This window comes from Mauremys reevesii, linkage group 8 (genome assembly GCF_016161935.1).
Source record: "Mauremys reevesii isolate NIE-2019 linkage group 8, ASM1616193v1, whole genome shotgun sequence".
Taxonomy (NCBI): Eukaryota; Metazoa; Chordata; order Testudines; family Geoemydidae; genus Mauremys; species Mauremys reevesii.
In genome coordinates, this window is record NC_052630.1 from 65595939 (window position 1) to 65614344 (window position 18406).

An 18406-nucleotide genomic window follows, 5' to 3' on the forward strand; every position below is an offset into this window, starting at 1 on the left:
GGGTGGTTTTTTTTAATAGTGCTGTGAGGGCTCTCTCCCAGCGCTGGTGCCATGACTACACAGCCACATTAAAGTGGTGCTGTGGCAGCACTTGAACGTTGGTCGTGAAGACATACCCTTACTGTTAATTCCTGCCAAAGTTCCTTGACCATCCACAGAAAGGCAGAGAGTGGCTTTAGATAATCCAATCACTAGCAATACAGGTGTCAATGCCTTTGAAGCCAGTCTCTGACCAAGATGAGCCCATCACCCCAGGCTTATTTTGAGGGGAAGGATGGGGGCTTTTAGATGAGGAACATGGAATAAAACACTCTTGAGTAGATACATTTTTTGAGCTGAAGTGAGAGGCAGTGTCTGCAGGGAGGCAGATGGGACTCCAGGCCCCAGAAGAAGGGTCTGCCTAAACTTTAGGTAAGATACATGTGTAAGCCCTTTTAACCCTTTTCTCTGGATGCTGTGTTCCTATGAATAAATACATATTTTGACGAAGCTGTTTTTAGTCATTGCATTTACCTGCCGGTAACAGCTAATGAAGGGACACCTATTGCAAATGCCAAATCCAGTTGGATCTGCTGTGGAAACACTGTTGGTAAAAAGGGGATTGTGATGGGTTGGATCACAGAAACCCTCTTGGCAGATGCCACCCAATGTACCAAGACTACTACTACCCCCGTCTTCCCTGCCAGCTCGGGTCCTAGCACCATGTATTGCTGAGCCAGACACTCCCATCTGCTGCAAAAAAGACCCAGGGTCTGAATTACTTGCCCCAAAGCTGCAGGTTTACCTGAAAGCCGCTAACAGAAGTGTTCCTGTTTTTAACACTCAGATGCCCAACTCCCAATGGGGTCTAAACCCAAATAAACCCAAATAAATCTGTTTTACCCTGTATAAAGCGTATACAGGGTAAACTGTTTTTAACACTCAGATGCCCAACTCCCAATGGGGTCTAAACCCAAATAAATCTGTTTTACCCTGTATAAAGCTTATACAGGGTAAACTCATAAATTGTTCGCCCTCTGTAACACTGGTAGAGAGAGATGCACAGTTGTTTGCTCCTCCAGGTATTAATAGATACTCTGAGTTAATTAATAAGTAAAAAGTGATTTTATTCAATACAGAAAGTAGGATTTAAGTAGTTCCAAGTAGTAACAGACAGAACAAAGTTAGTTACCAAGCAAAATAAAATAAAATGTGCAAATCTATGTCTAATCGAACTGAATACAGATAAGATCCTTACCAGTTCCAGAATGCTCCCTTTTACAGACTAATCTCCTTTTAGCCTGGGTCCAGCAATCACTCACATCCCTTGCAGTCACTGTCCTTAGTTCCAATTTCTTTCAGGTATCCTGGGGAGGAGTGGGGGGAGGGGCTGTCTCTTTAGCCAGCTGAAGGCAAAATGGAGGGGTCTCCCAGGGGTTTAAACAGACTTTCTCTTGTGGGTGGAGACCCCCTCCTCACTCCTATACAAAGTCCAGCTCCAAGATGGAGTTTAGGAGTCACCTGGCCAAGTCACATGTCCGTGCATGACTCACTGTTTTTACAGGTATCATCCATTGCTTACATGCTACCTTGAATGTACTCAAGTAGACTTCTTATGTTGATTGGAGCATTCCAAGGTCCATTGTCCTTTAAGTGTTTCTTGATGAGGTACTTAATTTCAACATTCCTTTCTCCAGGAACTGACCAAATGCTCTACTAAGGTTATTTAGAAATCAAGCAAGTACACAGCCAACATTTATAGCATTCATAACGTCGAATACAAAAATGATACATGCATGCAAATAGGATTAATACATTCAGTAGATCATAACCTTTACGGAGACATGTTACATGGCATATGTAGCATAAAACAATTCTAAGCATATTTCCATAGAGCCTTATGAGAGGTACCATAACAGGAATGTTTCAGTCTAGAACTGGGTCTGTGAATGAGAGAATCTTGGGATTCCACTCTGAGAGGTGGGAAGGCTCAGGGCCTGTCATTTGAAAGGGTGCACTTGAGATAGACCTAACGGGGGTCAGAAGTGCAAGCTAACCATGTGACTTTGACAGCTGGCCTAGTCACTTCCAAGAAACACAACAGTTTGGATTAATTTTAGTTTTTGGAATACATTGAGTTTGGCCATGACTGGTATGTTCTTGCAAGATAGGAAATCATATATAGGCATCTATAAATATACATTTTTAACTTCTTATATACGAACCTGAATTATCCTAGTTGAAAATCTACAAGTTAAACTGTGTCTTTTCCACTCAACTATTAACCTACTTCAACACATTTCTCACACCTACCTACCTGCCTCTACAGACACCTGAAGCCTGCTGATATTTTTTGCTTCATTTTGATATTTAAATTAGTATCCTTTCCTGAAAGATACAGTTAGCTTTAAGGTTGTTAAATTAGCTCTGACTTTAAAAAAAGAGAGCGAGTGAGCAAATGTTTGTTACAAAACATAAACATGCACTCTTTGTTGTCAATTCACGTATTTATTAACTTACAGCTTAACATGTAAATTTATTTACTTATAGAAGACTAACTTTTAAAAATAAATCCTACCTAATTCTTAGAGATCTTTTTAGTCATCTTATGGTATTTTATGTTGTCTTATTAGTTATCACTTGAATACAATTTGATGCTTAACAACCTCCAGAATTATTTTGAGGTTTTATGTTAAAGAAATGTAAATAAATATAAGTTTATTTAGATTTATTACTTCAAAATTATAGCATGGTTTGAAACTTGATGGATTTTAAATGGGTTCAGAAATTCTTGCAAACTTGAAATGTTTACATTATGTAAATAATTCATGTTAGCACATACTTTTCGTAACATGCTACAGTATTTTGTAGCGTATTAGTTTTTCCTTGTTAAGAAAGGATACTTCATTGGTCAGTGACTTAAGATGAGGACATGCTGTTGAATGAAACATCTATTTATCTTTTCTTAGCAACTGAATCATCCAAATGTAATTAAATACTATGCCTCCTTCATTGAAGACAATGAGCTAAACATAGTGTTGGAATTAGCAGATGCTGGAGACCTCTCTAGAATGATAAAGGTATGAATTTTATTTTTAATAGCCTTTAATAATCTATTTGGAGCAATGTACTATGTTTTTATTCACTTTTAATTCTAATTGCTCAGCTTCTGGGTCTTGCAAACTGGGTCTTTTGGTTCTTAAATTACAAATAATGTGTTTGATTTATTTGAAATGCAGGCCATAATTGTTTAAGAACAGGTGCTCAGAGACTCAAATAAGAAACTTGCAAAGTCTTCTCCCTCCCCCCCCACCTCCCTCGCCCCTCCGCTTAATGAAGCAAATTTGTTTGGAAATGCTTTTATTATGCCGCAGTAGCTAACTGTGGTACATTTGAGATTAGGTCAATTGCTTCAGCTCTTCTTCTGTACATTGTGTTTCACAAATAATTAGGGCCCATAGAACAGTCCATGAGATTTTAGAAATCTGCTTGTAGTTGCTGATTTTATGATTGGCTCTTGGGACTGGAACATTTATCAGTAAGGCTATGTTTTAGTCATGGGTATTTTTGGTAAAAGTCATGGACAGATCACGGGACAGTAAACAAAAATTCACAGGCCCATGACTTGTCCATGACTTGTACTAAAAATATCCCAGACTAAAACTGGGGTGCCGTGGGTGCTTGGGTGGGAGGGGGGGGATGCTGGGAGGAGGGGAGTCATGGCCTGGGGGGAGCGTGGGTGCTGGTGGGAGGGAGTTGGTGGGACAGGGGCAGGCTCCTTACCTAGCTCCTGGGAAGCGGCAGCCCAGCAACCTAGCTCCACATGCTGCCTCCGCTCTGTCCCAAGCCCCGGTTCTGCAGCTCCCATTGGCTGGGAACCACAGCCAGTGGGAGATTTGGGGGCGGTGCCTGGCTGCCAGCAGAGGCAGCATGTGGAGCTAGGGAAGCTGAGGGACAGGAGCCCCCCCTAGGTTAGCAGTGGCCCCAAGTCCCCCCCCCCCCAACACATACAAACACCTGCTGCTGGGAGATAGGGGGGGCCCAAGACTGCCCCAGCAGCAGCCAGTGTGACTGATCCAGGTATTGCCTGAACTGCTCAAGCGGCTCCTGGGCCAGCCACACGGGGCTACTGCAGAAGTCACAAAGGTCACGGAAAGTCATGGAATCCGTGACCTCTGTGACACACACGGAGCCTTATTTATCAGTTCTGCAATTTTTATAATCAATGATTTTATCTTCAAAATGTCTGTCTGTATCAGTCTCTGTCTGCATATATGGTTTTCCAATGTATAACTAGGTTTTTCCAGTGAAGCAGTAAAGCTAAAAGTGCTTATGTCATTTGAGAGGACGCTCTTCAAATAATCTGGGGACAATTTTTAGTTTAGCAGTTCCTTCAAGTTGGCTAAGTGAGTAGCATGTATGACATTTCTTCGAATAGTGGTTCTATCGATGCTCCATGTCAGGATGTGTGTGGACCCATGCACTCTGGATTGAAGATTTTTATCAGCAGGGTCTGGGGGTACATGCTTGCTCATTAGGCACTCTTGTGTGCTGATACAAGGGCATTTAGGGAGGGACCAGCTGGCATTCCAGTACCTTCTGAACCTCCTGCAGCTTGAGATGGAGTTTTGCAGTGTCTGGTAGCTAGCCTCATGGCTTGCTACATCTTTTTCTCAAATTCTCTTTATTTTCTTAGTATTTTTATTTATATTTTGTTTTTAGCACAGTTTGTGCTTTTAAAAGGGGAGGAGAGGCTCCCTTTCCCTTCTTCTATTTTTGTGCACTGTTTGGACCTTTCTTTTTCACAGTTCATGATTCACAGCCACAAGGTTATACCCAAGATTCCAGGCTTCAAACCCTGCCAAACCTGCCATAGGTCTTTCTCATGCATAGCTAAGAAATTATCAATGGAGCGCTAGCTGAGACCCACAGTATTTGAGTCACCCTACCCGCCATACATATGATCCACAGAGTGCTCCAGCAACCATCTCTACAGCGGCAGTAAGAAAAGATCCTGGGGGCCCTTTGGAACCGTCTAAATCCGCAGTCCCATCCCTTGCAGTACCAAGACAGCAGCAGCTAAGAAATCCATGCTGCGTACCAAGAAACTGTCTGGCAAGCTATCTAAAGCAGGACCTGCATTGGCACTGGTCTCTGTGCTTCTGAGACACATGAACTCGAGAGCCAAACTGAAATAGCCATTGGTACTGCCTCCAGCAAACAGACATAAGATGCACTGATCGTACTTCGGTGTTCTCTTCAGTATCACTGGACATTCTGACTCCTGATGTTTCCTACCCAGATTTGCTGGTACTGTCCAGTCTTTTAACTCATGAAAATCTTTGGATCCTGGAGAAGCCTGAATCACTGTAGCTGCGGGGTACAGAGAGACATTACTCACCTCCTGGCGCCTACTTCCTGTTGAAAATGGTAGTGAAGGGTGTCTCGCCATCCAGTACTGCCACGGCCTCCAGTCCCTCACAAACTCTTTGAGGGTACATAGATGCATTTCCAGATGCTACCGACTCACTGTCCTTATCAACCTCTGGTACCGCTGCAATTACAGGACCCCCTCCAGGTCCCAGTGCCATCTTGACCACTGGTACTGACACCATTTGCCACGCCAGTTGACACAGATGACACTGTATCTGGTTTGGAAGTGTCTATGCAGGGTCACCCTTTTGACTTCCATTACTAGAAGTTACACACTGGTGATGAAACTTCTAATGGGAGATATACTTGACATCACTGGTAAGGACAAATGTGGAGTCTTTCCCCCTTCCCTTATGATCCACAACAGTGGGCTTATTGGAACCCGTGAGTCTCTTGTGGTGTCCAGTTATACAGGCTCCCAGCTTGTGAGAACAACTTATGGCCTTGGGTCTTTCCACACAGCAATATCTTACAGGGCAGCAAGAGCCACCTGCTGAAGAAGAAACACCACCTTCCCATAAAGTCGCCTCCTCACTAGACAAGGTTGCCATGCCTCCCCCATCATTTTATGATGATGATTTCATGCCTTTCAGGATCTTATGAAATATATAGTTGAGACCCTGCATATTCTATTGGAAGAGATACAGGAGCCCCAGCACTCCTTGTTGAACGTTGTTCACATATCTTTTCAGGGCAAATCACTTTGCCTATCAGTGGTACTCTGATGGCCCCTGTATGTTCTGGCAGACCCCTGTTTCTATACCACCTACAAGTAAATGGGTGGATTAAAAACGCTGTATCCCACCCAAAGAACTTCCCCAAAGAGGGAACAATTTCAGGCTCTGATAAGGCAAAGCCAGATAATCACCAAGGCATCTCTCCAGGCCTCACTAGATGCTGCTGACACAGCTGCTCTCTCCATGGCTATGACAGCCAGGCTTCTTGGCTACAGTCCTCTGGTCTGCTTCCAGAGGTATAAAGCATCATAGAAAACCTTCTTTTTGAGGGACCCAAATTATTCAGGGGTGCCATGGACAGGTCCCTTCTCTCTTAAGGACTCCAGGGCAACTCTACCATCTCTTGCCATCTATACACCTATGGCAAAGAGAAAGTACAGTATATCACAGACGGCTCAGTGATCTTGCCTGGTACAATATCAGCCCACAAAAACAACTGAGTCCCCAGGAAGAAACCTAGGTTCACAAGGAAAGGACCATCTTCTTGATTGATTTCAGTTATCCCCATATTGACTGGGAACATTTCACTTCAGGACGAAATGCAGAGATAAAATTTCTCAATACTTTAAATGACTGCTTCATGGAGCAGCTGGTACGGGAACCCACAAGGGGAGAGGCAACTCTAGATTTAATCCTGAGTGGAGCGCAGGAGCTGGTCCAAGAGGTAACTATAGCAGGACCGCTTGGAAATAGTGACCATAATACAATAGCATTCAACATCCCTGTGGTGGGAAGAACGCCTCAACAGCCCAGCACTGTGGCATTTAATTTCAAAAGGGGGAACTATACAAAAAAGAGGGGGTTAGTTAAACAAAAGTTAAAAGGTACAGTGACTAAAGTGAAATCCCTGCAAGTTGCATGGGCCCTTTTTAAAGACACCATAATAGAGGCCCAACTTCAATGTATACCGCAAATTAAGAAACACAGTAAAAGAACTAAAAAAGAGCCACCATGGCTTAACAACCATGTAAAAGAAGCAGTGAGAGATAAAAAGACTTCCTTTAAAAAGTGGAAGTCAAATCCTAGTGAGGCAAATAGAAAGGAGCACAAACACTGCCAACTTAAGTGCAAGAGTGTAATAAGAAAAGCCAAAGAGGAGTTTGAAGAACGGCTAGCCAAAAACTCCAAAGGTAATAACACAATGTTTTTTAAGTTCATCAGAAGCAGGAAGCCTGCTAAACAACCAGTGGGGCCCCTTGACGATCGAAATACAAAAGGAGCGCATAAAGATGATAAAGTCATTGCGGAGAAACTAAATGGATTCTTTGCTTCAGTCTTCACGGCTGAGAATGTTAGGGAGATTCCCAAACCTGAGCCGGCTTTTGTAGGTGACAAATCTGAGGAACTGTCACAGATTGAAGTGTCACTAGAGGAGGTTTTGGAATTAATTGATAAACTCAACATTAACAAGTCACCGGGACCAGATGGCATTCACCCAAGAGTTCTGAAAGAACTCAAATGTGAAGTTGCGGAACTATTAACTAAGGTTTGTAACCTATCCTTTAAATCGGCTTCGGTACCCAATGACTGGAAGTTAGCTAATGTAACGCCAATATTTAAACAGGGCTCTAGAGGTGATCCTGGCAATTACAGACCAGTAAGTCTAATGTCGGTACCGGGCAAATTAGTCGAAACAATAGTGAAAAATAAAATTGTGAGACACGTAGAAAAACACAAACTGCTGAGCAATAGTCAACATGGTTTCTGTAAAGGGAAATCGTGTCTTACTAATCTATTAGAGTTCTTTGAAGGGGTCAACAAACGTGGACAAGGGGGATCCAGTGGACATAGTGTACTTAGATTTCCAGAAAGCCTTTGACAAGGTCCCTCACCAAAGGCTCTTACGTAAATTAAGCTGTCATGGGATAAAAGGGAAGGTCCTTTCATGGATTGAGAACTGGTTAAAAGACAGGGAACAAAGGGTAGGAGTAAATGGTAAATTCTCAGAATGGAGACGGGTAACTAGTGGTGTTCCCCAAGGGTCAGTCCTAGGACCAATCCTATTCAATTTATTCATAAATGATCTGGAGAAAGGGGTAAACAGCGAGGTGGCAAAGTTTACAGATGATACTAAACTGCTCAAGATAGTTAAGACCAAAGCAGATTGTGAAGAACTTCAAAAAGATCTCACAAAACTAAGTGATTGGGCAACGAAATGGCAAATTAAATTTAATGTGGATAAATGTAAAGTAATGCACATTGGAAAAAATAACCCCAACTATACATACAATATGATGGGGGCTAATTTAGCTACAATGGGTAAGGAAAAAGATCTTGGAGTCATCGTGGATAGTTCTCTGAAGATGTCTACGCAGTGTGCAGAGGCGGTCAAAAAAGCAAACAGGATGTTAGGAATCATTAAAAAGGGATAGAGAATAAGACTGAGAATATATTATTGCCCTTATATAAATCCATGGTACGCCCACATCTCGAATACTGTGTACAGATGTGGTCTCCTCACCTCAAAAAAGATATTCTAGCACTAGAAAAGGTTCAGAAAAGGGCAACTAAAATGATTAGGGGTTTGGAGAGGGTCCCATACGAGGAAAGATTAAAGAGGCTAGGACTCTTCAGCTTGGAAAAGAGGAGACTAAGGGGGGATATGATAGAGGTATATAAAATCATGAGTGATGTTGAGAAAGTGGATAAGGAAAAGTTATTTACTTATTCCCATAATACAAGAACTAGGGGTCACCAAATGAAATCAATAGGCAGCAGATTTAAAACAAATAAAAGGAAGTTCTTCTTCACGCAGCGCACAGTCAACTTGTGGAACTCCTTACCTGAGGAAGTTGTGAAGGCTAGGACTATAACAATGTTTAAAAGGGAACTGGATAAATTCATGGTGGCTAAGTCCATAAATGGCTATTAGCCAGGATGGGTAAAGAATGGTGTCCCTAGCCTCTGTTCATCAGAGGATGGAGATGGATGGCAGGAGAGAGATCACTTGATCATTGCCTGTTAGGTTCACTCCCTCTGGTGCACCTGGCATTGGCCACTGTTGGTAGACAGATACTGGGCTAGATGGACCTTTGGTCTGACCCGGTACGGCCATTCTTATGTTCTTCTTATGTTCTACTGCAACCTCCCAGTAAGTGACATCCTGGAAATGACCATTTTGACTCTCTGGACAGGAGTCATGATATCTCTCCTGCTCCTGATGCTATGGTGCACGTATCTCCCCACAACTCTGGTGGGGACATCTGTCCCATTTTCTATCTTCATGAGAGCTCATCACCTCGCACAAATGGATCCTAGAAGTGATATCTACAGATTATTCGATCCAGTTCAGTTCTCTTCCACCTCCCCGAACAACATAGGGACATGGTTGACCTACTAAGGTTGACACACTGTGAGTGTAGATGCTGTAGATTAACCTGTGTCAATCCTAACAGTCCTCTGGCAGCTGTCTCATAATGCCCCATTCCCTGGGATAGTGACCACTCTGGCCACAATTTTTAAATCCACCACTAAGGTGTCAGAGAGACCGGAAGCCACCCACTCCTTTAAAATCCCCTGCATGTTTTTAGAATGTCTTTTCCTGATTGCCCACATTCGCAAGCACACCTAGCAGTTCATCCTTGTTGTGTTCAACTCCTCAGATGGCTATGCCGGATCCAGGCACTAGCTGTGCTCCTGTCTGGAGTAGACAGGAAGTATTGGATCTCCTGGGCCAGTGTGGAGAAGAGGCTACAGACCAGCTCTAGAAATGTTGACCTTTATGAGCAGATTGCACTGGGCATGCAGGCAAAGGGATAGAAGAGGGATCAGCAGCAGTGCTGTGTCAAAACTTCATCCAGGGATACCACAAGGCTAGGGAGTGCAACAACAGATCTGGTGCTTCACCCAGACCTGCCTCTTTTACAAGGCATTGCGTGCTATATTTGGCGGAGACTCCACTAGCACTTGCAGACCACTGTGGATACCTTGGAGAAGCCTGAGACAGAGACCCTTGCTGTGAATAGTAAGAAGGAAGAGGAAGGAGTGTGAGAGAAATGCTGCAGGGAACTCTGTCACAGTGTAGCCAGTCCTGCCAGGTGAGCAAAGATGAACCTGGTGAAGGCTTGGATGTATCTGTGCATGCATTTTTCCTTACAATGTTTAAATTTAAAGATGGTGCCCATCTCACCCCAAGTTAACAAGACAAAGGTATTGACTTTTCATTGTTTCACTCTTATGAGAAGTGGTAGAGGTACAACAAACAGGTAGAATTGGCATCTGCTTTTCATTCCCCCATTGGGTTAGGCAGGGGAAGGGGGACATGTGGAATACTTTATGTGCATAGGGATGTCCCTTTTATTCTCCTAAGAGGTCTTTGTTGCCGGCTCAAAGGGCCCGAGGCGGAGCAACAGCAGGGTTCGTTGCCCGGTGTGCGTCGCACTAATTAACACACCAGGGTGGAGAAGCAAACCACGTTTATTTGAGCTCAAAAAAGGTGCCAGGGAGAAAAAGCATTCTCAAATCCTGCACACCCGCGCGCAGGCGGGGTCCCAGTATTTATACCCCCCTTGTTTGTGTAAGCCTTTTGTTTGGTTTTCCCCCTCACCCCTCCCTTCCCAATAGCAGTTACTTTAAACATTACATTTCAGCGTGTTAGAAAAGTTCCCATTCGCATATTTATCTATGGCCTTCACAGCACAAACGCATGCAGATTTTCCTCCCCCTCCTTCCCGCCGCTTTTTGCTGTTTCAAATTGTCCTACAGCTGCAAGCTGAGACAGCTGACAGTTACACATTTTGCTTGCTGTCTGTTAGCATCTTAGGCTGGTTAAAGTTCACAGCATGGAAGACCTTTGGTTCACTCAGGCCTTCAGTCACAACTTTGGTTTATTTAGGCCCAGTGACACCAACATCTTGATTAAACTTTCCTGGAGATACTCTGCAGTCTTCTCCCAAACAACACTCCAGCACAGACCACTGCTGTGGCTAACTATTCAAATGCTCTTTCAAAGCTTCCCTCAACCACGTAGCTCCATGCTGGGATCTTCTACTAGCCCTTGTGTCTGGCTGTTCAAAGCCAGGCTCACCTCTGTCTTCTGCCCTGGTGCCAGCTTCTCCCGTTTTGCCTCACAGATATTATGCAGGGCAGAACAGGTAGCTATAACCATTGGGATATTTTTCTCATGGAGATCCAGTCTAGTGAGTAAACACTGCTAGCATTCCTTCCGTTTCCCCAAAAGCATATTCAACAGTCATTCTATACCTGCTGAGGCAATAGTTGAATCTTTCCTTGGTGTTGTCGAGGTGATCAGTGTATGACTACATTAGCCAGGCAAGCAAAGGGTAGGCTTGATCCTCAAAATCATTATTGGTGAAGTGGTCCTGGATGTCCTCTATGGCAAGGTGCACTGGTGTCAAAATAGGGATATGCATGCCGTCTGTCATCCCATAGTAGTTCGCACTGCTGCAAATCCATCTGCTATGTCCTGCATGGGGCTGAAAATCAAAGTCCTGTGTAGCAGCAGATGATTAATAGCTCTACACACTTGCATGGCAACTGCTCTCCCACTGTGGATTTTCCAACTTCAAAATTATTTCCTACTGACCAGTAGCAATCCAGTGTTGCAAGCTTCCAACATGCATTCGCTAGTAGCTTCTCCATGTTCAATTTGGTACTAATTCTTTTGTCCATGTTCTGGAGGGCTGGGTGAGCTTGGCATGCTGGTCCAGGAATGTGGCTTTTTGCATCCAAAAGTTCTGCAGCTTGTCATCCCAGACCTGCATTACAATATAATCCCACCAGTCAGTGCTCGTTTCTAAGGTCCAGAAGCAACATTCCACCATCTATAGTTGCACCATGAATGCCACCAACAACCTAGAATTGTTTTTTGCTGTGTTCCTCAGCAAACGGTCCTCAAATAAATCCTCATGTCCCCTATTGGTGCGCTGCTTGCTGCAGATTTGCAAATACAATCATGTGCCCTGTATTTGCAACATTCTTGAGAATAGTGCAGACCTCTGCAGGCTCCATGCTTCTGTCCAAGATGGCAGATACAGAAAAGTGATGTGCAGGTTTTTGTCATTTTATTTTTTTTTAAAAGCATGAAAATTATAGGATATGGATGATATTATGGGATGGAGAAAGTTGCATGCTGGAACTTGACTCCTAGCACCCAGACATTCTTGGCAAATCATTTTGATTCCACAACATGCTATGAAATTTTCCAAAAGACATTGCACCGGAGGGTGGTTCACTGGGATACCTACCCATGGTGTGCCACACTTTGCATCGACACAAGCACTCCTGCTATGTACACACAGTGCTGACACAAGCAGGTAAGTATGTACATGCCCAAGTGATACACAAACATTGGTGATTGCATGCCCATATAATTTACATTGACAACAGTTTGTAATGTATACATGATCTAAAATGTGTAATTTTCAGAAGTGTCAAATACCAAGTACAGTACCAACAAATTTTGTTTGAAGTAAATGGGCATGGTAGATAGTCCGCACATCTGAAAATGAGGTCACTTTTATTTAAGTTTAGGTCATTTTTGATTATCATGGTGTTGTATCAACTGATAATTAGTGAAAGAGTCATTTTATTCCAACACTATTTTCAGGTCTTCTGCATACATTTTATCAAAATCATTTAGAAAAAGTTAGTGGTTAGTGAAAGAAACACCTGTTTCAACCAATTCAGCAAAGCACCTAAGCATGTAAATAGGTGCTTAAGTGTTTTGCTGAACTGGGGCTCAAAAAGAAGTGAGGCTATTAGTAGACTTTGAATACCAAAATGACTGTGGGGGGGAGCAAGGTATTCCACTGCCTGTCTATTATTTGCCACCATAATAGATAGTCATTGTTTTCGCTCTAAAGTTCTGTTTTCATGCATTTCATATTTGCAGTTCATCTGTGAATACATGCTATAAATTAAAATTGTGCATATTTTGACCGTTTTCTTGGTTGTTTAGCACAATGACTGCTGCAGGTTGTCTTCAAATGTTTTATTTAATAAGATAAGAAGCAGAGATGACTGGACATGAGTATATCTTTTAAAACCTTTGAGAGTCTCCAACAGCTTATTTAAAATAAATTGCATCATTTTCTAGAGATGATTAAACATTTCTTTAGATACTTAAAATGATTTAATTAAACTAATCAAATAGTATTCAACAGATATAGTACTTGATGAATTTTGTGGTTTATATGGGTTGAAAAAATATGTAACATACCTTTTTTGTGCAATATTTGACCAGTTATATACCTAGTTGTATAGTATTTGTTCACTACTTTATTTTATAAATTGTGTTTTATTGTTCTGCAACTAGCCCTAGTCTAGATATTTTTTCCAAGAGAAATTCTGCAACCTGCACAGATCACTCCATGGCAACGTGACATTTTTACCTTTCAATTTGTCAAATGTTGATTATTCTTACATTCCTATCCTGTTACCCCCACCTCTGGATCTTGGATTTAACATGTCATTTTGGTTTACTTTCTTATGTGTACACCAATATGATGCTGTCAACACAGCACAACTCTGGGAATCAAGTATGCTAGTTAATTAGAGCTCGCTTTGCCCCAGCAGAACACAAAGCAGAAAAGCATTGTTTTGTGTAGGTCCTACAAGAACAGAGAATTTTAATTTTTTCACATTAATGTATTTTTTAATTGACTTCTATGCTTTGAAGATTGCTCCTCACTAGACTGACAGTTTTAAGATAGGACAGTCAAAATTGTAGTCTAAACAAGTTGACTGTGTCCTGTTAATATTTATATCCAAATCTGATATATTTTTTTCTGTGCCATGAATTATTAATTCTGTACGTTTACACTTCATACAACATAAAGGAACGTTTGTCTTTTCTTTTGAATGTTCTGATTTGACACACTTCTTAATATGAGTATTCTATGACAGATTGCCTTATGGCATGTCTGGTCTTATGACCCATTGAAGCTTTTTTTATTTTAACCCAATATATGTCTAATGTCTCCCTCAGTGCAATTGGCCTAATTACACATTGTCCAAGTCGGTGGGCATTTCTTAGTATCTAGATCTTGGAGGCAGTTTGTGATGTCCTCTTAACACAGGAATCATGTTTAATGTAGCAAACCTAGATTGCTGTTTGATGTTAATGACAGCCTATCAGGCTATCATTAAATATGTATGAGGTGTCACGATGCACTCAGTCTTCATACTGCTTGTGGGAGAAATTACTTGATAGTCTGCTGTTCAGTTGGTATTAGTTTGTTTTTTGGGGTGAGTTTTGTAGTATTTTGAAGGAAATACTTCTAAAATAGTCTGAAAAATAAGTGATATGTAACAGAAGGGAAAAACTGACAAAGCTTCTGTGAGAGTGTGTTTTTCTTGTCACTTAAGAGGGGGGGAAAATGCAAGAATGAGTTCCGTGAAGGAGAAATCGTACCATGGCTTCCAATATGAATGGCATCATGCTTCTGTCAGTTTTATTCGAAGGTAAACTGGAGCCCTTAACAGGGCACCATGTTGCTAAGTGCCTTGCCACAATGAGGGTACAGAAGTATGTTACTGAAAATTTAAATGACCACAGCTTGAACAACTCACAGCCAACAATTAACCACCAAGAAAAACAGCACTATACAAAAATTACTTGTGTTAATTGACACCACTGCCACCTCACAGGATGCTGGCGCAGAGTCTTATCGCCACAGCTCATAGCACAACCCAGCGCTGACTCTCTGTTCTTCTTCTCTTCCAGGAGTCATTGGGGTGAGCTTTTATTAACTTTCCTTTTGTAAAAGACTAAGTTCTTGTTGCTCAATTTCAGTACCATTGAGGTCCTCAGTTGAAAATATTTTCCTATGTGAGTGCTATTCACTTTAAGCCTTCAGTGAATAAGCAACTGAGGAAAGTCACCTGATGCATTAGGATTCATCTGTATTGACCAGGGAAGCTCTCACTGCTGTGTTTCACTAGACAAGCTGAGGTGCAAATACTACTGTGGGCAACTTTCATTATTTTACGGGTCTCGTGATATTTTGTAGTTTTCTTAACGCTGCAGTGATTACATGAGAATTTCAGCATATTCTTTAAAAAAAAAAAAAGTTTTTAACCTGCATGATTATAGGAAGAACCTTGAAAACAAAGAGACCCAAGTGTACCTGTGATGGTATGTTCACCCCAATGGCTCAGAAGAGGCTACTTGACATGATGGGCTGCATCTGGGTGAGATATAGGCTGGATATACACCCCTAGCTGAACCTGAAGCCCAGCTGATGATAGGAGGTTCGGCTTGCAGAAAGAGGTTGCGGAGGGAGAGAAGCAGCAGTCACTCTCAGGGTTGAGAGAAAGGAATAGGAAGAACTGTAGTGAAACAGCAGCAAGGGTGAGACCGCATTAATCTTAGCTGCTGATTGTAGGGTCCCTAGGCTGGAAACCAGTGTAGAGGGCAGGCGTGGGTTCACCTACCAGCCATACGGAGTGGTGGACTCTGAAAACAGCCTGAGACAGTTTGGTTAGAGAGGCTTTGATACCCCAGACAAGGGGAAATTAGTGACCTGGCCAGAGGGCCAAGCCATGAAGTGGAAGCTCTGCAATGGGTGGAGTATGAGAGAGGCTGCTAAGTGAGAGATTTGGACAAGGGGCAAAGAAACTGCAAGAGGCGGCATCAAACCAGTGGTGAGCTAATCCCCAGATGAGCCAACCACAAGGCGGTGCCACAGCAGTGAGTGGAGCAGACCCCATGACAGTGCTGTAAAGGCCCCCAACCCAGAAGGTAAATTAAAAGCATCCCAAATTGTGTGTGTGTAAAATTAAAAAGTCATTATTTTTAAGCCAATCCATATTTTTGGGTGGCATGACGTGATTTTTAATCACTTGGTGTTAGCAGTATTGAAATGCTCAAATGTTGTATGGATGTGCATGAATGAGTTACAGTTTATGTAGGAACAAACAAACATAAATCATCATACATCAAGATAAGAATATTCCACACTATTGCAAATCCACTGTTGAATTGGGGTGAGAGAAGAAAAAAATCTTGCTATTCTGCATTCCTGAATTAGACTTCTGGATACCATTGCATCAAACATTTTTACAAGTAAATAATAAATTGCTTCAGAGCATCCTGACAAATGTAATTAATTAGCAGTCTAGATATTCAGTATTTCCCCATTAGTGATAATTGAACACCTAAGGCTGCAGTACGATAAAGTGCTCCCCAAACATAGGGTAAAAAATCCAAAGTGGTGTACAATAGAATTTGAATCCAATATAATTTTATCTGTAATAACTATCAGTCTAATTGAATTGGAGTTCATTTGCTTTTTAAATTGTTAGATGTCTGAGTTCTTAGTGTATCTTAAATTAAATTGGTAATAAAGCTATGTTCTTTCCCGCTTCTTTTGCTCAATCTCCATTTTAATGTTTGTGGAACTTGTTTACTTTTACCAGAGAGACCTATCTGAGAGAGAATCTGTGTGAATATCTCATAATCTGGTACACAATTTCATAGTTTATTTTTTAAAAATATTTTTTGCTCAGGTTGAACGTAAAATGCTGGATTTAGTTGTTTTTTTGGGGTCTCTAATTCTCACGCAGTCTTTCTCCTTAAAGGTGTAAGACAGGTTTTAGACTTGATGACCTTCAAAGCAAAACTGCAGAGTACCTTTCCCTTTTCTTAATAGCCATACTTTCCCCTTCTTCCTTTTTCTGTTAACCCTGATGTTATGTGACAGTCCAATTGTTTACTGCTTATCTTTTAGAGCTGTAACTGGAGATATTTGGTAAAGAAAAATAGCACATTTTCTAACTGCATTGAAGCAAGAAAGTTACTATTTAAATAGGACAGTAAAAGAATTGTTGAAAACAAGTAAGGCCTTTAATAAAGTGTTGAAAGGATATGATTTCAAGTGTCTAAAATAAGACAGATATCATTCTACTGTGCAAGATAAATTAAATATCTGTTGTGAAAAAACTGCTGTAAGAAAAAAATTAAAATAATTAGAAAATAATTTCATTTACATTCTTGTAACACATTAAAAATGCAGACTTTAAATAAGTGTGTCAAACAGGCCATAAAAAAGTAAATCACCATACATCATAAATAAACATCAAAGCATCCATTCTCAATATAAAGCACAGATATGTTAGCAAATCTCTTAAAATAGGAAAAATAATCCTGACTATATAAAAATATCACATATGCACTTTCTTACTTGAAAGAAAATACTTGTGAGTAGGGTATGAAGAATTTCCTTTAGTGATAATATTTACAGTTCTTTGTTTAGTATCATTAGATGTCTAAGAGCCTTAGAATATAGTTCAACTTCATAGAATATCAGGGTTGGAAGGGACCTCAGAAGGTCATCTAGTCCAACCCCCTGCTCAAAGCAGGACCAATCCCCAGACAGATTTTTGCCCCAGATCCCTAAATGGCCCCCTCAAGGATTGAATACTCAACCCTGGGTTTAGCAGGCCAATGCTCAAACCACTGAGCTATCCCTCCCCTGAGGGATATTCCAGAATATTCTCAATTCATAATTATCTCCAAGACCTCAGATTTTCTCCATTTTTAAATTTGAAGCTAAAATTACTGTGATTTTTGCTGGCGTCTTTTCTGACCTGATAAATTTACAAGCCATGCCAACCGTCCTAAGTCTTTGGATTATGGTAAACTATACTGCCCATGTTTTCTAGTTCAAAGTGATTGGGCACCAACCTCAAATGATGTCTATGAGAAATGTCAAACACTTCAAAACGTAGCATGCTTTTGTACAGTCTGTCTTAATGTAGAGAGAGGTTTTTTTTTATGTATAACGTATGTCACTTTTTACTGTGAGCTTTTTGTGTTTAGTTTTTAAAAGCTGTCCAGTTCTTTTTAAACAGTATTTTCAGGAGGCAAATACTATTAGGAGACTGTACCATAGGCTATATTAATTACAGAACAAAACTTAATATATTTTTATTAAGTATTTTTATGAATGGAAAACATGGGGCTATGAACCACACAAGCCAATTTTTGACATTAAAGATTTTTTAAGCTACTGGTAATATCCTTTTGTGTGTTACTTTTCCCTTTTATAATAGAAAAATAATGCTCTCTCTCTTTCATTTTCATAGAAAGTATTTTTCTAAAATGGATATTTTTTCTTATTTCTGCTTGTACACTGAGTTGGCTTGTTTCCAAGCTGTTTTGGGTCCCAGATGACTTGAGTTCCTTATGCTCTGCTGACTTTCTTTGCACACTCTTAAAGAAGTCTCTTCAAAACCTAGGCTGCCTTGTGCTTATACTAGTTTGGAAGCTTCTCTGGGATTGGGGAAGGTAACTG

The 18406-nt window shown here is 41.2% G+C and overlaps 1 protein-coding gene across 12 annotated transcripts in view; it reads left to right on the forward strand.

Moving 5' to 3' along the window:
• The window catches only part of NEK7 (NIMA related kinase 7), a 158071-nt gene that overhangs the window by 72816 nt on the left and 66849 nt on the right, over nt 1-18406 (forward strand). For all 12 annotated transcript variants that reach the window (XM_039484404.1, XM_039484403.1, XM_039484402.1 and 9 more), the window contains one exon: nt 2949-3059. In XM_039484404.1, the coding sequence (XP_039340338.1) occupies nt 2949-3059 (111 nt within the window). The remainder of the gene's footprint in view (nt 1-2948; nt 3060-18406) is intronic.